The 17,739-nt window shown below is 56.1% G+C and overlaps 1 protein-coding gene across 4 annotated transcripts in view; it reads left to right on the top strand.

Annotated features, from left to right (window-relative positions):
- The window catches only part of GRM4 (glutamate metabotropic receptor 4), a 98,388-nt gene that overhangs the window by 8,874 nt on the left and 71,775 nt on the right, over nucleotides 1–17,739 (top strand). The window contains exon 1 of one of the 4 annotated variants that reach the window (XM_060164136.1): nucleotides 16,234–16,319. The exons of the other annotated variants lie outside the window; for them this stretch is intronic. Coding sequence (XP_060020119.1) covers nucleotides 16,234–16,319 — 86 coding nt within the window. Of the gene's footprint in view, nucleotides 1–16,233; nucleotides 16,320–17,739 lie in introns of those variants that run through there. 4 annotated transcript variants of the gene reach the window in all.

Raw genomic sequence — 17,739 nt, 5'->3', positions numbered from 1 at the left:
TGAGGATTACACAGAAAGAGCTCAGGGCAGTGCCTGGCATGGGACTCGATATTGGCTGAGTGCCTGGCCATGGGGGGGCAGCCACACAGTAGGTCACTCAGATCCTGGCCCCAGGTCACTGGGCCTCTCTGGACCTCACCATCTCATCTATAAAATGGGCAGAATCACATGCACCTTTCAGGGTGTGGATGCAGAATAAGAATGGGAAGCAGGTGGCAGGCTGGGCGCACAGTAGGGTCAATAATATTTGTCCTCATCTCTTGCTGACAGAGTATCCAAGGGGCCTTCGAGGAGGCATGTGGTCTGGGCCATGAAGGGTGGGGGGCTCTGTGGGGCGGAGGGGCAGGTTGCTGGCTTTGGGCATAGGAATGACTCTGGTGAGTGTACCCGAGTCCCCCTGTGTGATGGTCCTGGGGTCCTCCCGACCCTCCCAGTTAGGTGTGGGGGATGGTAGGGTGATCTCCGGCTCCCCCCTTGGGGAAGGCTGAGGGTCCCCTTACCAGAAGTCTCCCATAGCTTAGGGACCTGCGCTCTGGGCCTGGCTCTGCTGCTGACTCACTGTGTGACCTTGGGTGGGTTGGCTGCCCTCTCTATGAGCCGAGGGCGTTGGATTAGGTGGGCTCTGACCCCGGTCCTTTACCTGGAGCCTTTCCTGCAGAAAGAGCGAGGAGCTTACCCCTCAGGTTCAGGCTGACCACCCGTGGCCTTCCCTGATCGTGGGCCTCCCCGCCTTTGCCTGGGCCATGCCCTCCTCCTGGAATGTCCTCCTTGATGCCCGACGGGCAGAGTCGGGCTCCTCCCCCAAGCCCTGACTCAACATCCAAGACTTTCCCGACCCTCCAAGGTCTGAAATCCTGGGGTACATGGGGTTTCTCGTGTGGCCTTCTTGGATCTCCCCAGAGTTCATATGCACATTGAGGGCAGGACTGGGTTGGACCTCTCTTGGTGCCCGGCCTGGATACAGACAGAAAGACAAATCAGGGAGCCTGCCATCCTTGGGACCAGGAGTTGGATGAGGGAGCTGTGCCTGCCGCATGGGTGGGGCTCACAGGCCGCAGGGCTAAGCCCACTTTACTTCCCCCTGCCAAGCCCGGTTTGAACTGTGTACTTTTCGGTCTCCCCTGAATTACTAAACTAGCATTTTTATGACCAAGACATGTTGGAAATGAAAAGGAAAATTCTGCTTTATATTCCAGTTGACCTTTCCACTTGCCACCTGTTCAGGGGGCCTGAACAGGTGGCAAGGTGATGAGAGAGAGAGAAGGGGCGAGGTGATGAGAGAGAGAGAAGGGTGGGGGGGAGTGAGAGAGAGAGGGAGCCTGGTGTGCTTGTGGGGGCCTGGCTCTCCCACCTGCCTGGGGCTGCAGGAGCTGGGCCTGACCAGGCAGCCGCCTTCCCCACAGGGGTCGCTCTAGACAGCAGGATGGCCTTGGGTCGAAGCTGGAAGGGGTTTATGGGAAGCCTGAAGTGTGAGGAAACGTTAAGTGCCTTCTAAGTACTTTGATTATTTTAAATTGCTTAAGTGGTTTCTAAGACGGTCCTAAGTATCCCGGTGACAAAATCAATTAGGAAAGTACAACAAACTCAGTAAGAGGAGAGTAGCCCCCTCACCTGCCTTCCCTGCCCCCATTCCCACCTGGGCCTGGCCGCTCAGCCTGGACCAGGACCCCCTCCTCTCGCCTCCCAACATCAGACTGGGGCTCCCCCACCGCCTGTGCTGGGCTCTCCCGGCCTTGAGTCCTGACCCTTCTCTCAAGCATTTCAGTTGGTGGTGGGGGAGAGAGGGTGTGTGTGTTTGGGGACTTGACAGGGTCTCCTTTAAAGATGCTTCTCTCTCCGGAATGAGCCTTTTGTCTGGCCGCTGGGGGACCTGGAGCACCGTAGGCACGGCCTCCTTTTTAGTGACAGCATTACTGTGTGAGTGCCTCAGACCTTCCCCTGGGTGTTCAAAGGAGCCAGAGGACGTACCCCAGCCCCTGGAGTACAGCCTGGAGGCAGCCACTGCTCCCTGCGTGCCTTCCAGAGAGCTCTCGGCCTGGGCGTGGCTGCCGTGTCACACACTCCAGGCAACATTCACCAGCACGTGGGGGGGGCTGCACACGTGTGTTCTCCCCCTCCATTTTCACACATCCGCAGCCCCTGCTGGGTGAGCTCGCAGTGCTCTTGGGGTTCGCCTCTGTCGGCGCAGAAGGGCTTTGTGTGGTCCTCAGGACTGCCTGCTTCCTGTCTCCTCAGGACGGACACTTGGTAGTTCCTGATCTCGTGCTTTAACAAAGAGCTGCGATGGGTAACTTTGTGATTGGCCACTCCGCAGGTCTCTGTAGGGTGAATTCCTGCAGACACGTGCTGGGGCAAAGGGCAAGCCTGTTTATAATTTCTTGTACTCTTGCCAGCAAGGGGTGACGGCTGGACTCGGTGGCGCCCCGTGGCCGGGACCGTGGCCCCAGAGGAGGTCCTGTGGCTGATTCTGACTTGGCCCCCGTGCAGCCTCGTGTAGTGGATCGTGGGAGGTAGGGCCGGGCTGGCCCCTGGGCCTCAGCTCAGGAGCTGCCCAGAGGAGCGAGTGGGCTCGTGTCATGTCTCACTGGTGGCTGGTGGGGTGTGAGGTTTCTGAGCCGCTTCCTGGGCCGTGTCTGTGCACGTCCAGGGGGCTCTCCCTCCACAAGGAGTCGTGGCAGTGAAGGCTGGGGTGCTGGGTGCTGGGAAGCAGGAGGTGGCAGGGCCCTACCTAATTGGAGCGGTTATCCTGGGAGTGACAGGTGTTCAGGTGCTCCCTTTGGGGGTGGGTGGAAAGGTGGATGTGGCAGGTGCAGCGTAGGAGGCAGAACCAGGTGTCCTCCATGATGCTATGAGCATAGAGCACGGGAGTGGGGAGAGGTGCCCAGCTGGACTCTGCCGGCCTGAGGCCGGGGGACTGTGGCTTCACTTGATTCCTCCTCAGGAGGAAAGCCCCCAAAGCCCAGGAAATTCAGCTCCAGGATTGCAATCCAGCATGGTGGCTGAGGGAGGGTGTGGACAGGGGGCCAGTCCAGCAGGGAGGGGAGATGACCTCACTCGCACCATTTGCTGTGGGCAGGAGGGATGCATGGCAGGAGGGGTCTGGGAGAAGGAGGCAGGAGCCCCAGGGCTCCCAGGGTGGCCTTGCCTTGGTACCCATCTCGTGCACCTCAACTCCAGCCCTCCCTCCAGCCCCTGCCAGCTCCAGTCCAGTTCCCCAGGGTCATTCCCTGACCACACCCCTTGCAGTGTCCAATCTGCTAACCTCTGCTTCTGATGTCCCCTCAGCCCCTGAAGAATGCTCTGTCTGCCTTTTCTTTACATAAAAAATAATTGAAGTATAACTTATACACGGTAAAGTACACAAATTTCGAGGGCATTACTTGATGAGCTTTTATAAATTAAGATACAGAATATTTTCAGTTCCCTAGAACATTCTCTTGAGCCCCTCCCAGTCCACATCCCTCCGTCCCCAAGGCTAATTGGTAGCCTGATTTCTAAAAGCATAGTTTTGTTTTTGTTTTTTTTTTTTCAGTACGCGGGCCTCTCACTGTTGTGGCCTCTCCCGTTGCAGAGCATAGGCTCCGGACGCGCAGGCTCAGCGGCCATGGCTCACAGGCCCAGCCGCTCCGCGGCATGTGGGATCCTCCCGGACCGGGACACGAACCCGCGTCCCCTGCATCAGCAGGCGGACCCTCAACCACTGCGCCACCAGGGGAGCCCCCATAGATTAGTTTTGTCTGGTTTTGAGCTTCACACAACCAGAGTCATACAGTCAGTCTTTTGTGTGTGGCTTCTTTCACTCACATTACCTGTGAGATTCCCCCATGTGGTTGGGTATTTTGATGATTTGCTCTTTTTCATTGCTCTGCACTATTCCACTGTGTCATTGTTTGTGTAGTTCTGCATTCATTTACCCATTCTGCTGCTGCTGGACATCTGGGCTGAGTTCAGTGTTTGGCTATTAGGAATAAAGCTCTTCTGAACATTTGCGTACATGTCTTTTAGTGGACATTAGTGCTCATTTATATTATACATATAAATATGAGTAGATACGATTGCTGGCTCATTGGCTGCATGAATGATTAGATTTAGGAGAAGCTGCCAAACATTTCCCTAAAGGGATTATATTCCCGCCACACTTTTTTTTGCTTTGGAAATTCCACCTGTGCTTCAAAGGCCCATCTTGAGTGCCACCTCTCCTGACACCCTGATGGATAACAGCATTGGTCACTTGGATGTCAGCGCTTCAGGGCACGGTTGTGTCCCTTTTCTTGTCTGCTCTGTCTCTAGGGCCTGGAACCTGACAGGTGCTTCATAAAATGAATAGTTGAATTTATGTGCCTGGCCCTGTATCAGGAGTTTCACATAGGTTATCTAATGCAAGTCACTGGCTAGGAAGTCCGTCGCACTGGCCCTATTCTACAGGTGAGGAAACTGAGGCTTGTCCAGAAAGCAGTGGAGGCCTGCAGCACTGCCTATCCCTGAAGCCTCTGCTCATTCCACAGTTCTCAGCGGCATGTGTTTGGAATTTCTTGCTCTTTTTCAGCTCGCCCACTTTGATTTCACTCGGCCTCATATTCTAGTCCGGGGGTTGTTGAATTAAATCTCGTGGGTGACCTAGTTAGCTTGTGACCCAGCCAGCTCCTGAAGGATCTGTCAGCTTTTTCTTCATCCTGAGCCTGTGCCCTAGAATCAGGGTTTTCCAGGTTGGGATGGGGTGGGAAGGCTGAAGAAACCCACCCGTATGAAATTAAAGCCCTCTTCTGGCTTTGTCAAAATCCCTTGTCAAAATCCCTTTCCACTGGTTGTGACAATCCCTGAGGTCACAGCCTGGCCACCGTCATTTGCATTTTCCGAGTGAAAAAATTGGAGCCCAGGGAGGTGGGGTGACCTGCCTAGAGTTGTCAAGGAGCCTGGGGAGGAGCTGAGGTGAGGGCCTTGAGCTCCTGCCTTCCAGCCATGTGCTGTAGGATTGTAGGCGTGTGCTGGGAGTGGATGGAGAATGGGAGTTAGGCTAAGAACCCACCAAGGCTTGTCCCAGGGCCGCTCTGGGGAGCTGGAAAGGCTCTTTCAGGTCATCGATTTACTAAATGGTCTTTTAGAGCCCTGAAAAGTGTGCTGGGGTGTCTCAGGGGCAGATCCCTAGGGGAGCCTGGAGGCTACTGTCCATGGTGCTGAAAGAGGACTTGACTGTTGGGAAGCAGAGGAGGGGGCAGTAGAGCCGGCCTTGGGGGCGCTATAGCTTCCCAGGAGGTGCTATCCTGCCAGTGTCGGTGGGAGCTGGGCATGTGGCCGGGCAGACGGTGCAGGCGCCTTGATATTTTAATTGAAGCCTGGAGACACGGTTACTCTCTCTGCTGTGCTAACAATGTACGGAATAAATAATTCATTGGTGGCTGTGTTGTGCCTGCTGTTCTCACCCATGGGGGTGGCCACACGTGTGCTCAACATGCAAGCTGCTGGGTGGGCCAGGACTGCTATTATGGGCTGGTGGATGGACCAGAGGCGGTGCGTTGCCATTTTAACAGGGCCCTGGTCACCTCTCAACCGCCGCGAATCCGTTTCCTCGCAGGCAACCCCCAAGGAGAGGTGAGTGGAATGCGGGGCCAGCTGCTCCTGTGTGCTGCAATTAAGTGGCACTTAAAGGTCCATTTGTCCTCAGAGCAGCCTGAAATGGCAGCAACCTGGAGGAAAGGCCCCTCTTCATGGGCACTCTCTCTGGGCTGTGTTTGAACTGGTTCCATTGGATTCAGCAAATATGTATGGAGCTCCAAGTTTGTGCAAGATACCGGAGCAGGTGGTGGGGATGGGAGAGATTGCCAGTGAATAAATCTGGGTCCTTCCTGGATGCGGAGGTATGACATGCATATGATTTGTCACAGCTCAGGTTGGGGGTGTGGGAGGGCTGTGGTGGAGGTACAGGCGAGGGTGTGTGGGGGCTCAGAGGAGGGAGAGGTCGGTTCTGACAGGGCATACGTGGGGTGGCTGCCTGGAGGAGGTGTCCTGCAGGCAGAGAGGGAACCATGACAGTGCTCCAGTGGAAAGGACAGGTATGGTTGGAATTTCAGGTATGTCTGGCATGGATGAAGCAGGGCTCCTGGCATGGGAGAGGGTCAGTGGAGAGGGAGTTGGGATGGATTAGGGGCTGAGGCCAAGTGTGTGGGCTTGATGCTGCAGGATGGTGCCTTGGTCCGATTTGGGGGTTAAAATATTCCTTTGGGTGTGGAGTGGAGGTTTGGTTGCAGGCCGAGGCCTGAGGCTGAGAGAATGGTTAGGAGACTGATGGAACAGTTCAGACCGGAGGTTATGGTGGCCCGAATGATGACCTTAAGCATAGTGTCATTCATTCATTAATTCATTCAGCAATCAGATAACTAGTGAGTCATATGTTAGGCTAGGTTAGGAATAGAGCAGGGAACAAAAACACACGCAATCCTTGCCTACATGGAGCTGACCTTCTAAAGGGGGAGAAGGACAGTAAGCAAGCAGTAATTCAAGAGGTGACAGGTGCTGTGGAGGAAAATTGCAGAGGGCCAGGGGTTTCGAGAGTGATGGAGGAGGTGAAGAGCTCTTTTAAACCAGGTGGTCAGGGAAGGGGCATTTGAATATAGGCCCAGGCACGTGAGGAAGGGAACCAGGTGCCTGGATGGTACTGTGGGTGAGGGGCACAGCCAGTGCCAAGGCCCCGAGGCAGGAACATGCTTGGTGCATCTGAAGAACAAGGAGGCTGTTCAGAGAGGAGAAGAGGCGGCAGGGCTGGGTCGGCAGGAGCTCTGGGTCCCAGGACAGAGCGTGGCTGTTCACTCCAGATGCATGAGTTGCCTGTGGAGGGTTTTAAGCAGAAAGTGATGGGATCAGATTTATGGTGTCAGAGGCCCTCTGGCTGCCCTGCGTGGGCTGCAGGTGTAGCCGTGTCAGAGGCAGGCATGGAGGAGTTCATGTGTAATAACCTTCCCTCCCTCTCCCCTCCTCCCAGGGGGCAGTCAGCCCCCAGCCCTCCTCTGCAGAAAGCCCCTGAGGAGGCTTCCAGGAAGCCTGGCAGTTCTGCAGAGCCCTGTTCGTCCCGCCCCCCTGCCCCACGCTCCTGGTCCCCAATCCCTGACGCGCTGCGGCTGGGACCCTCAGCCACTGCTGGATGTGCCCTGTTCAGGGCCCTCTCTGGGCCTCAGTCACCATGAGGTGAGCATCATGGCAAATGTCTCCCTCACTGAGTTGATGTGAGGTTTAAATGGGAGAGTGTCTGTGAAAGCTGTAGAGGGAAGGCCATTATTATTACAGATTTCACAGCTAGAGGGCAGACAGAAGGGAATGGTTGAAGGGGGCCCTGAGAGTAGTTATTTAGGAACCTGTGGCTGCAGGTGGCGGTCCTGGCTGAAATATGCCTGGATTCAAAAGCTGCAGGGAAGAGATATTTAGGGAAGCACATGCCGGACAGACTGCCCAAGGAAGTGGTGGGTGTGGGGTGCACCCTTGCCCTGAGGGTGCTGCAGTGACCCCCTGATGTCTGAGCCCTGGGGTGAGTCCTGTCCTCACAGGAGGTCCTTCTTCGGCTTCCGCTGTACCCTGTGCCCCCTCTGGCCCCTTCCCACCAAGAGGTTGGGGCCAGGAGGGTGTTTCCAGCTGGAACCTGCTGTGGGCCCCAGAGTGTCCTCATCTGGGGAGTTGCTCACGCTCCCCGCCTTCCATACCAAGGCTTTCTCTCCCCCACGGAGAACCTGGGGACTCCCCAGCCTCCAATCAGCTCAGGCCCAACCGCAGGAACCTCCCTCCGTCCCTCCTCGGGAGGGTGGTTGAGTTATCTGCCGCTCATATGTTTGGCAGAGAGCTGGCGGTGAGACCCAGACTGGGAGTGCGTTCAATGTGGGGCTCCTTCTGGGGGAACCCCTCTGATTGCTGTCGGCAGCCGTGGATCTGCTGAGGCCCTCCAGGAGCTGCTTATAGAGCTGTGAGCGGGAGACACTGCCTCCCTGGGGCCAGGGGAGAGGACTCAAAGAAAGGGCCTGTTTAATTTAATTCTGTGTTTTATTGCTCGTTGGATAAATAACCTTCATTGAGATGGAAGGTGGGGGGGATGGACAGGGAACTTTGATTAATTTCGAGCTGGTTTCTCATTTGTTAATTTTCTCCCAGTTCAGCAGGATTATTAAAATAAATTACCGACACTGCTCTCTCCTCCCTGGGCTGGAGCGGGGCTTGGTTCACAGGAGTGATCCTGCCCCCCTTTTCCACTACAGTTATTTAGGTACGACTTGGGGCAAGTGATGAGGCCTCCCCTGTCTCGGGGTCTCTGGGCAAGGCCCCCATTTCTTGTTGGGGATCTTCACGTCCCTGCAGCCTCATGGAAGTGCTGGGCACCCAGGGAACGGTGAGAGGTGCTAGCCAGCCAGGGCGCTCTCCCTCCAGCAGTGCCAGTTACCTGGGTGGGCTGGGGCCTGGAGTGAGGGACAGGCCTGCCAACTCCAGCCCTCTCCCCAACTCATGGTATCCAAGGGAGCGGGACAGGCGGACGAGCATGGCAGGCGGGCTCATAGTCTCTGGGCTGCCCCTCCCCCTGGTGTCCAGTACCTTCGGTCCTCCTCACCCCCCACTGACCCTGTCTAGGCTCATCAGCCCTCGCCCACCTTGAGCTCTGCCCCTGCCAGGCTGGATCTCCTATTGGTTGGATCAACCTGCAGAAAAACCGCCCCTTGACGGGTGGTAATGGGGGAGAGTGGTCAGCACTTTCCTGCCCGCTGTGGGCAGTTGAGAGTTCCAGCTGCTCGATGGGCAGCTGGGCAGGGCGGTGACAGTTCAGGGGGTGTTATGAACATTCTTTTGTGCTCCCCCAAATGCACAGTAGATGCTACCCCTGCCCATCCTGATTACACAGGAGTGTGTGTGTGTGCACGGGCACACACACACACATTCAGGTATACTTAGCACCAAGAGCCACCGTCAGCACTTGTGCTGTGTGTCCAGGATGTGTGTGTGGGACTCAGGGCGTGCTTGTGTGAGCTTGTGCTCCTGAATACGGGGGTGGGTGTCTCAGGTACACTCAGGCAGACCTAGTGGGCATGCCTGGCTCAGGGCGTACCATGTGTCTCTAGGTGTATCTGGGTGTAATTACTCATGTAATGACTCATGTAATTCTGTGTGTGTAATGTATGCTCTCGTGTCTGTGTACCTGGGTGTATGTGGAGTGGGCAGGGGCGAGCACTCTGTCTGTGTGTGTGTGTGTGTGTGTGTGTGTGTGTGTGTGTGCGCGTGTGCGTGACGCCCTCGGCACATGCACGTGAGCGGGTCCTTTGGTTTTGGTGGACTGAATCTGCTGGCTCCTGGCAGGGCTGCCAGGTGTGTCCACGTCTGTGTCCGTGTGTGCGTGTTTCCTCCTCCCTGGCCCCTGCCCCCATCGGCTGATGCTCTAGAGCATGAGATTGGATTACCTGGAGTGTCCACCTGGGCAGGCCTTGGCTGCCCTGAGGGTGACCATGGGGAGACCTGTCTCTGCTTGGCTCCGCGTTGCTTGGGGGACACAGGGGTCCCCTGGAGAGAGGCTGTTCCCTGTGGCCTCCTGACCCTCCACTCCCCCAGCCCGTCCTAAAGGACCTTCTTGCTGTCTTCATCTCCAGGCCTGGGCTGGAGGAAGGGGCTGGTGAAGGAGAGCTGCCAGACAGGATAGATGGCCCTGAAGCCTGGGCTGGCGGGGGACACCAGCTTGACTCCTAACTCCTGAGGCTGGGCAGTGGGTGCGGGACGCCTCAGCCCCTGTGACTCACAGGCTGTTGAGGCTGCCAATCCTGTGAGGCACAGCTCACTCCAGACACTTCCTCCAGGAGAGATGTGTTATATCAAGTAGAGTGAGAAGGGCCACGGGTCAGGGGACAGGGAGGGGTGTGGGGCTGCTTGAGATGAGCTGTTCAGTGACAGCCTCTCTGAGAAGGTGATGTTTGATCAGAGATGTGAATGAGTGAAAGGGTGTACTCTGTGGCTCTGCGGGGGAAAAACCAGCCGGGCAGAGGGCACGGCACGTGCAAAGGCTGTGAGGCTGGACCATGCTTGGGGCTCAGGGGTTGTTTAAGGAGGCCAGTGTGGCCAGAGGGAAGTGAGTGGGGGAAGGGCTGGTAAGAGCTGAAGTCGGCCAGGCAGCAGGTGTTGGGGAGATGCTGGGAGGCTTTGGGCCCTTCTGAATTGTACCTGCGGGTGCCCGCTGTCTGCTGGGCCTGGCTGTGCTGGGAGACGGGACCCCTCTCCGGGGTCTGCTCCCGCGGCTGCTCCCAGTGGAACCTGCTGAGGCCCGGGCTCATGGGCAGACCTTTGTCAACTCTCTGGCTTTATGGAGATTCTGGGGCAGGGGCCTGAGTCGGGAGGACCAGGTGGGAGGGGCCAAGATCCGCCCCGGGCTTTCCTCTCAGAGAGGAGTGTCAGCTCAGATCACCAGTTGCTGGAAACTGGGCATGTCCTGCCTGTCCGCTCATTGTCTGGACAGGCCCCAGATGTGCTGGTGGCTCTCGCTGTGGGCTTGGAGGGAGGCCAGGCAGCAGGATGGAAGGATTCCTGCTCTGGCATTGGTGGGCCTGGGTCTCCATCAGCAGCTGAGTGATTGAGGGCCAACGACTTCTTTCCTGTCTCCAGGTCCTTGCCCATAAAGTGCAGAGAGCAATGTCCACCTGGAAGGGGTGTTGTCAGAATTAAATTAGTGAGGTTAGAAGGCCCAGTCACAGGTCAGACCCCAGAGCAGACCTGAGATGAGCATGACGGGCAGCTTTCCTGGGAGGAGGAGAGGAGAAGTAAGAAGGGAAGTTCCAGGGCCACTGCCTTCATGAGCTGTCACCTCGTTGGGTGCCCAGGACTCATCCCACCTGGGCTTCTGGGGGAACAGCGTAGAGCAGTACTGGGCTGGACCGTGCTGTCCCCATCCCATCACGGTACCAGGCCCACTGTGGTCAGGTGGACTGTGGTCGCTGAACGGAATCAGACATCTGCAGCTTTCTGCAGTAGATGAAAGGAAGCAGAAGGGTCTGGGGAGAGGTTCCCCCCCAAATCATACCTGCCATCCTTTGGGAGGAGCTGGGCCCTTCCAGGCTGGAGGCCGAATTTCTGGGCTGAGAGGCACAGAGGCAGCACAACAGAGCTGGGGTGTCTCAGAGGTGATTCAGGTCAATCCTTACTTCCACGGGGAGGTGGCAGAGGCTGATGGCAGGTGGAGCCCAGCGGCGAGAGTTCAGATGCATGTCTTTGGGAAAGTAATTCAACTTCTCTGGGCCTCGGTTTCCTCACCTGTAAAGTAGGCGGAATGCTAGTACCTTGATGACAGGTGTCTGGTGAGGACGAAATAAATGAGTGCTGAGAACAGAGCCTGGCACGTAGTAAGCATTCAGTAAATGTCAGTTATTACTGTGATTGTTATTTTATGATTATTAGATGAGAAACCTGGGGCACAGGATGGAAGAGGGTCTAGTTTGAGGTCACACGATGAGTTAGTGACAGACTAGAACTCAGGCTCTTTTCACCCTGGCCAGATCTCAGAGCGGCAGAAGGTGCCGGCAATGGGGGTGAGAGGCGGGGTAGCTTCCCCTCCGCTCTGGGCTGAGTCCCTGGCCCCTCTTCAACCTGCTATGTCACTGGGACAGCTGGAGAATCCCCAGGAGCCCAGTTATCTTGAAGGAATGGGCTTGGCCCAGAGGAGAAGCGGGCAGCTGACCCCGGAGAACTTGTTTGTCTGACTTCTGGCTTGAGACTGTTCTTTTGGTCTCGGGTGCGCTCAGAGTTCAGGGGAGGGCTCACTGAGAGTTTTGTCACAGAGGGAGACACTTGGAGCTGGAGGGCTTTTGTGGGGGGAGTCATACTTCTATCTCCACACACACCCCTGGGCCAGGCCACCCTCACCTCTTAACTGGACTAGTGCAGTAGCCTTCCCAAAGCCCTTGGTGGTTCCCATCTTGCCCCGGATCTGTTTCCAATACAACCATGGCTCATGCTATATTCTCCCATCCTCTCTGTGTTTTTGCCTTTCCTTGAACCAGCCACAGGGCCTTTGCACCTGTCTCACCTTCCATCTGGGTTGTTCTTCCCTCTTTACCTGGGTATTGCCTACCCATCCTTCAGGTGTCAGCTCACTGCCCCTCCTCAGGGAGCCCTCCTTGGGTGCCCTGACCAGATTCAGGCCCTTATTCCAGGCTCTCACAGGTGCCCCCGCACCCCCCCGACCTCTTCCCAGCCCATCTCAGAGGCTGTGATTATGTATGTGTTGGTGTGCGTATCTGGTTAGAGACCGTCTCTGCCACAGGACTCAGCTCCACGGGAACAGAGGTTTGTCTGCCTTTGCACACTGTGGTCTCCCCCGTGCCTACCATGGTGCTGGGCACAGAATGAGTGCTCAGTAAATATATTTTATTTTTGTTTAATAAATTTATTTGTTTATTTTTGGCTGCACTGGGTCTTCGTTGCTGCGCACGGGCTTTCTCTAGTTGTGGCGAGTGGGGGCTTCATTGCAGTGTGTGGGCTTCTCATTGCGGTGGCTTCTCTTGTTGTGGAGCACAGGCTCTAGGCGCACGGGCTTAGTTGCTCCATGTGGGATCTTCGAGACAGGGATTGAACCCATGTCCTCTGCATTGGAAAGCAGATTCTTAACCACTGCACCACCAGAGAAATCCTGTAAATATATTTTAAATGAATGCATGATGGGATGGGAGGCCCATATCACCTCCACCCTTGCCAGGGCCCAGAAACCCTTGTTTTGCAGATGGAGATGGGGCTTCCACAGCAAACGTCCCCCAAGAGGGAACCCTGGGTTAGAACAGCACCCCAGGTACACCTGCATGGGACCCCCTTCTTGAGGGTGCTGGTGAGAGATGGGTCAGAGCCAGGGGCTGCCAGTGCCTGAGGACAACGGTGAGCGCAGCCAGGAATCAGAGGAGCCCCTGGAGGTTGGCGGTGCCCCCTGCAGGCTGGGTTCTCAGAGCTGGCTCCATCCCAGGGCCCCGGGAGGCAGTGCTGGGTCAGAGCGGGGTGGGCAGGGGAGAGATGAGCTCTGCAGGTGGCTCGTTGTCAGCCTGCCCTGTGGTCTTGGCTAAATTGCTGCACTTGGCCTACCCATTCCCCTGTCCAGCCCAGGGCTCAGGCTCCCTCGCTCCAGTGGGGCCTCCTCCCTGCCAGCCTGGCTGTGGCTGAGCTGTGATATAAATTACCTGGAGTGATGGTGATGTGACTTTTATCGACTTGTGTGTTCGATAATGTTTGTACATCCCATTATATCATATTATATTAATACAGAGCCATATATTCCACGCAGTACAGCACATTTACCTGACTTGGGAGAACACTGGGCAGACGCCGTGGTTCATCTCTCCCCGCCTGGCCACGCCCCCATCGCTGGCCAGCAGGACAGTGCCATTACAGATGCTCCAGGGGCACCCCGTTCACTGAGGTCGTCCCGGCCCCGCCCCCCACGCCCACAGCTTGGGGGTGGGCTCAGCGGGTTCTGTGGAAGAGGCTTCTGGATGTCACCCCCACATCGTGGAGGCCCCGTCCTCTGTCCTTACCTTGTGAGTCCAGGGCTCATTAAATCTCCATTGAACAGATGTGAAAACTGAGGCTCGGACACGGGAAGTGTGTGTCCAAGAGATGTAGTGAGGAAAGGCCAGGAGCAAGGACTCTTGGCTCCCCATCCTGGCTGCTTCCCAGGGGCAGGGATGGTGTGGGCACAGGGCAGGAGGCTGGCAACGTAAACGGAGTATGTGCCAGGCGGGGCGTAGGGGTGAGAGCGCCCAGGTGCCAGAGTCAGAGAGACCTGGGTTCAAATCCTGCCTTGCCACTTGCTGTGTGATTTTGTTTCCATACTTTCCTGGGCCTCAGTTGTCTTATCTGCAAAATGAAGGTAATAATAGCATTCACTTCGTGGGGTTATTGTGTGCAGATTAAATGAGAGAATCCCTGTGGAGTGCTGGGCGTGGTGTAGGAGCTTCTGAAATGGTAGCTCCTGGACCTGCTTGGATTCCGCTAATACCTGCGCAGCCTCCTGCCTACTGCTGCCCCACCCGGCTCTCAGGATGCCCAGCCCCGGCCCGGCCGGTTCTGAGTGCCCGGTCCCTGCTCAGCCGCACCCTTACCTCGACGCCCTGGGGTACGGCAGCCCCCTGGGCTGGTCCCGAGCCCCTGCCCCTTGGACACTTGGGTGTGGCCTGGTGCCCGGTGCTGCCCGGCTCCCTGGCCCACAGGCAGCCTCATGGCATGGAGAAAGCCCAGCTTGGCCATTAGGTGGGCCTGGGTGTGGCTCCCGGCCCCAACGCTAGGTGACCCCAGGCACGGGCCTCAGCTCTGAGCTGCAGCCTCTCGTGTCAATTCGGGGCGAAGGAAACCTTTGCACTCCCTCAGGGTGTGGTGAGAATCAACAGGAGAGTCTGTATCAGTAGCTGCCGCACCTGGTGTATATCAGACACAAAGTAATGGCTCCTGGCAGCTTGGATGTTCGTGTCTCTTTCCAAGCTTTCATGTCTGTTGACAGAGGCCGGTTCTCACCACTGTGCCCACTGGGCAGATGAGGAGACTGAGGCTCACAGGGGCAGTGACTTGCCTGCAGTCTTGCAGCGAGGCAGTGGGCAGAGGGTGTGGTGGCCTGCTTCTCACCTCCGGAAACCTGGGCTTTGGGCCCTTCAAGGAGGAGGGGGTGCAGGCATTGCAGCCCCATGGGGCTTCCCTGGCCCCCACCCTTCCTCCCCAGACTCTGGGCTCCTCCGTCCCTTGGCCTCCCCCCACATGTCACTCTTGACAAGGTTACGGAGTCAGCATGTAAAACCTGCAGAAGTGAGTGTAATTTATTGATCTAAATTTTGCTTATGAAATAGGACAAGTGCTGATTTGAGGATCTTGTTTCCTCTCGCCCTTATGCCGCCTGCTCCCCCGCCTGCTCTTATCTGCGGTAATTCCCCCGAGCCTGCACCAGAACCCGCTCCTTTGTCAGCCCTCCACTCTGCGCCCTCTATTCTCTTCCAGGCTCCGTGCCGTATTGGCGCCCGCCCCCCTTTTTTCCTGGGCTCCTAAGAAAACATATAATGTTTAAAAGGGTGAGACAAGGTACTGAATAAAGCACTTTCTGGGGAAATATTTGTTCAAAGGCGTGTTGCCTGCATCTGTCTGGTTCTCTCCTGGAAAACATAATTCAGAGCAGGCCTGGAAATTAATCCAAGTGTCCTCTTGCTTTCCTGATAAGAGAGTGGGTGGTTTCCCGGGAGGGGGAGACATAGGTGGGTGGGGGATGGCCCCCCAACGAGTGCCTTCTAGGATATCACTGTGAAATCAGGGGGGTAGGGCCCCAGGAGGTGCATGAGCTGAGCCCTGGGGTGGGAGGAGGGATACCTCAGAGCATCTTCCGTGAGCAGGGCGCTGCTGTGGAGCGGCCCCCTTCCGCAGAGCAATGCCCTCCACTTATCCAGGTGAAGTGTCAGACCATGTGAGAATCAGAACTCGGTCGTCTCTGTCGCCTTGGCAAGGCCCCAAGGCTCTGAGCCTCGGTTTCCTCACCTGTCTAAGGTGCTCGGGGCCCTGTGAGCTTGTCCTCAGGCTGGCTGTGTGGAGGGAATGAAGTGGTCTCTGCGTTTATTGAGCCAAGTTCTGTGCCAGGCATCCGAGGACACAGTGGGGCATGAAAAAAGGCCCCTGGATTCATGGAGCTGATGTTTTAGGGGGAGGCGGATAATAAAAGAAATAAGCAAGTAAATCTAGAGCATGTTAGAAAGTGATCATTGTTATGGGGAGAATCAAAGCAAGGGAGGTGGAGATGGGGTGCAGGAGAGGGACGCTGGATTGGTATTAAATAGGGTGGTCTGAGAAGGTGATGTTTGAGTAGTCTTGAAGGGAAGGATGTGAGAGAGCGAGCCACATGGGTCTCTGGGGAGACCTGGGGGAAGAGCAGTCAGGCAGGGGGAACAGCCAGTGCAAAGGCCCTGAGGCAGAGTGTGCCTGGCATGTTCAAGGGAACAGCAAGGAGGTCAGTGTGGCTGGAGCCACGTGAGTGAGGCCAGGATGGTAGCTGGAGATGAAGTCAGAGGTAATGTGTTGAAAATGCTTTGTTAAAATGCCAAGTGTTGTTGATCATTTTGACAGATGGCCCTAAGCTGAGCAGTAAAGGGCATTTTATTAGCACCCAGCAGGGGCTCCCAGAAGAAGGCTGGTGTGTGAGTTTCTCAGGAAGAGGGGAGACCTGTTATCTCTCCTGTCTTCTGCCACCTTAAACATTTCAGTCCTTCCAGCTGCAAGATGATACGAACTCTTCCCATACTATTTCCCCATTACGATGCCAGCAGGAAAAAGATGCCCCTTGTGACTGTGGGGCCGTGCTGTGGGTGGGAGGTAGGTGAGGGTCCTGGTGAGGGGCCCTGACCTGGGCAGTGGGGCCCTGGTGGCAGTGGAGGGACCTACACATGCTGGCTGTGCCTGGGCCCTCGGGGGGAGTTGGGGGCCATGAACCCACTCTCTGGCAGCCATGGGTGGGGTTGGTGACCCTAATTAAAAGCTTGGATCCAAAAGGCTTGATGATGGAATTTCTAATTAAATCAATTTCATCTCGTCTGGGAGACAGAGGTTTGCATATGATAAGCATGAAATTAATAATTATGTTCAGAAATTAGCTGTTGCTCAAAGCAGAGCCATTTACACAACCCTCTGGGGCCCCTGGCCCCCACCCCTGCCCGATCCTCTGTGACGGGGACAGATGGACCACTTCAGCCCATGGTGTGGTAGCCAGGAGTGGAGGTGGTGGCTGAGCACAGAGGGGTAGTGGGGCTGGCTCTCCCTGCTGCGGCCGCAGTCGATGTGGGCGGCCCTCCTTGTCACTGGAGGCTGCTGCCGTCACCCTCAGGTTCTGTCTGTGTGTGTGTGTGTGTGTGTGTGTGTGTGTATGTGTACATGTATGTGTCGGCCCACTTGTGAAGGGGGGAGGCTGAGGTTTTACCTGACAGTAAAATGGGCTCTGGAGCTCATCCCTCTGGGTTCAAATCACAGCTCAATCACTAGCTGTGTGCCCTTGCACAAGTTACTTAACGTCTCTGTACCTAAGTTTTGGGAAAATGGGGCGAATAAGAGGGCCCACTTCATATACAGTTATTGTAAGTTTAAAGGTGTTAGTCATATAAAACCACTTTGCACAGTTCTTGGCACACAGTAAGCACTCAATAAATGCTCATTCTCAGGATGACGATGATTGCATCTGTGTGTGTGTGTGTGTGTGTGTGTGTGTGTGTGTGTGTGTGTGTGTGAATTTAATTCAGTTCAGCCCAAGCCAGCCTGTGATGGGTGTGAACCAGACACATCCAGGCTCTTGAAGTGGAGGTAAATAAGACCCATTCCTTGCTCTCCTGGAGTGAGAGCTTACGCCCCCTGTGTCTGTCAGCATCAGGAGGAGGTGCTGCAAGAACAAACAGCCCCCGCATCTCTGTGGCTTAAAATACGTAAACTGAATACTTGCTATGTTACATGTCCACATGATTTGTCTGAGTGCTCTGCCCACCTCCTCAGGGACCAGGCTGGCCTGGAACATTGCTGGTCACGGTAGCAGGGGGAACATGTACCCTGTAGGGTCTCACAATGGCAATGAGATGCTCTGGCCTCGAAATGGTAGCATTTTCTGCTCCCAGCTCAGTGGCCAGAACATGGCAGTGGCCCCGGCCATGCATGAGGGGCAGGTGGTTGGATTTTGCCAGGTGCCAGGAAGTCAGGGAGCTGGAAGTGTCTCTAAGGACCAGCACCCACGTTAGTCACGTGCGG

The sequence above is a fragment of the Lagenorhynchus albirostris genome, chromosome 10 (genome assembly GCF_949774975.1).
Source record: "Lagenorhynchus albirostris chromosome 10, mLagAlb1.1, whole genome shotgun sequence".
Taxonomy (NCBI): domain Eukaryota; kingdom Metazoa; phylum Chordata; class Mammalia; order Artiodactyla; family Delphinidae; genus Lagenorhynchus; species Lagenorhynchus albirostris.
Note: the sequence above shows the minus strand (reverse complement) of the source record. Positions and strands in the feature narration are given on the sequence as shown.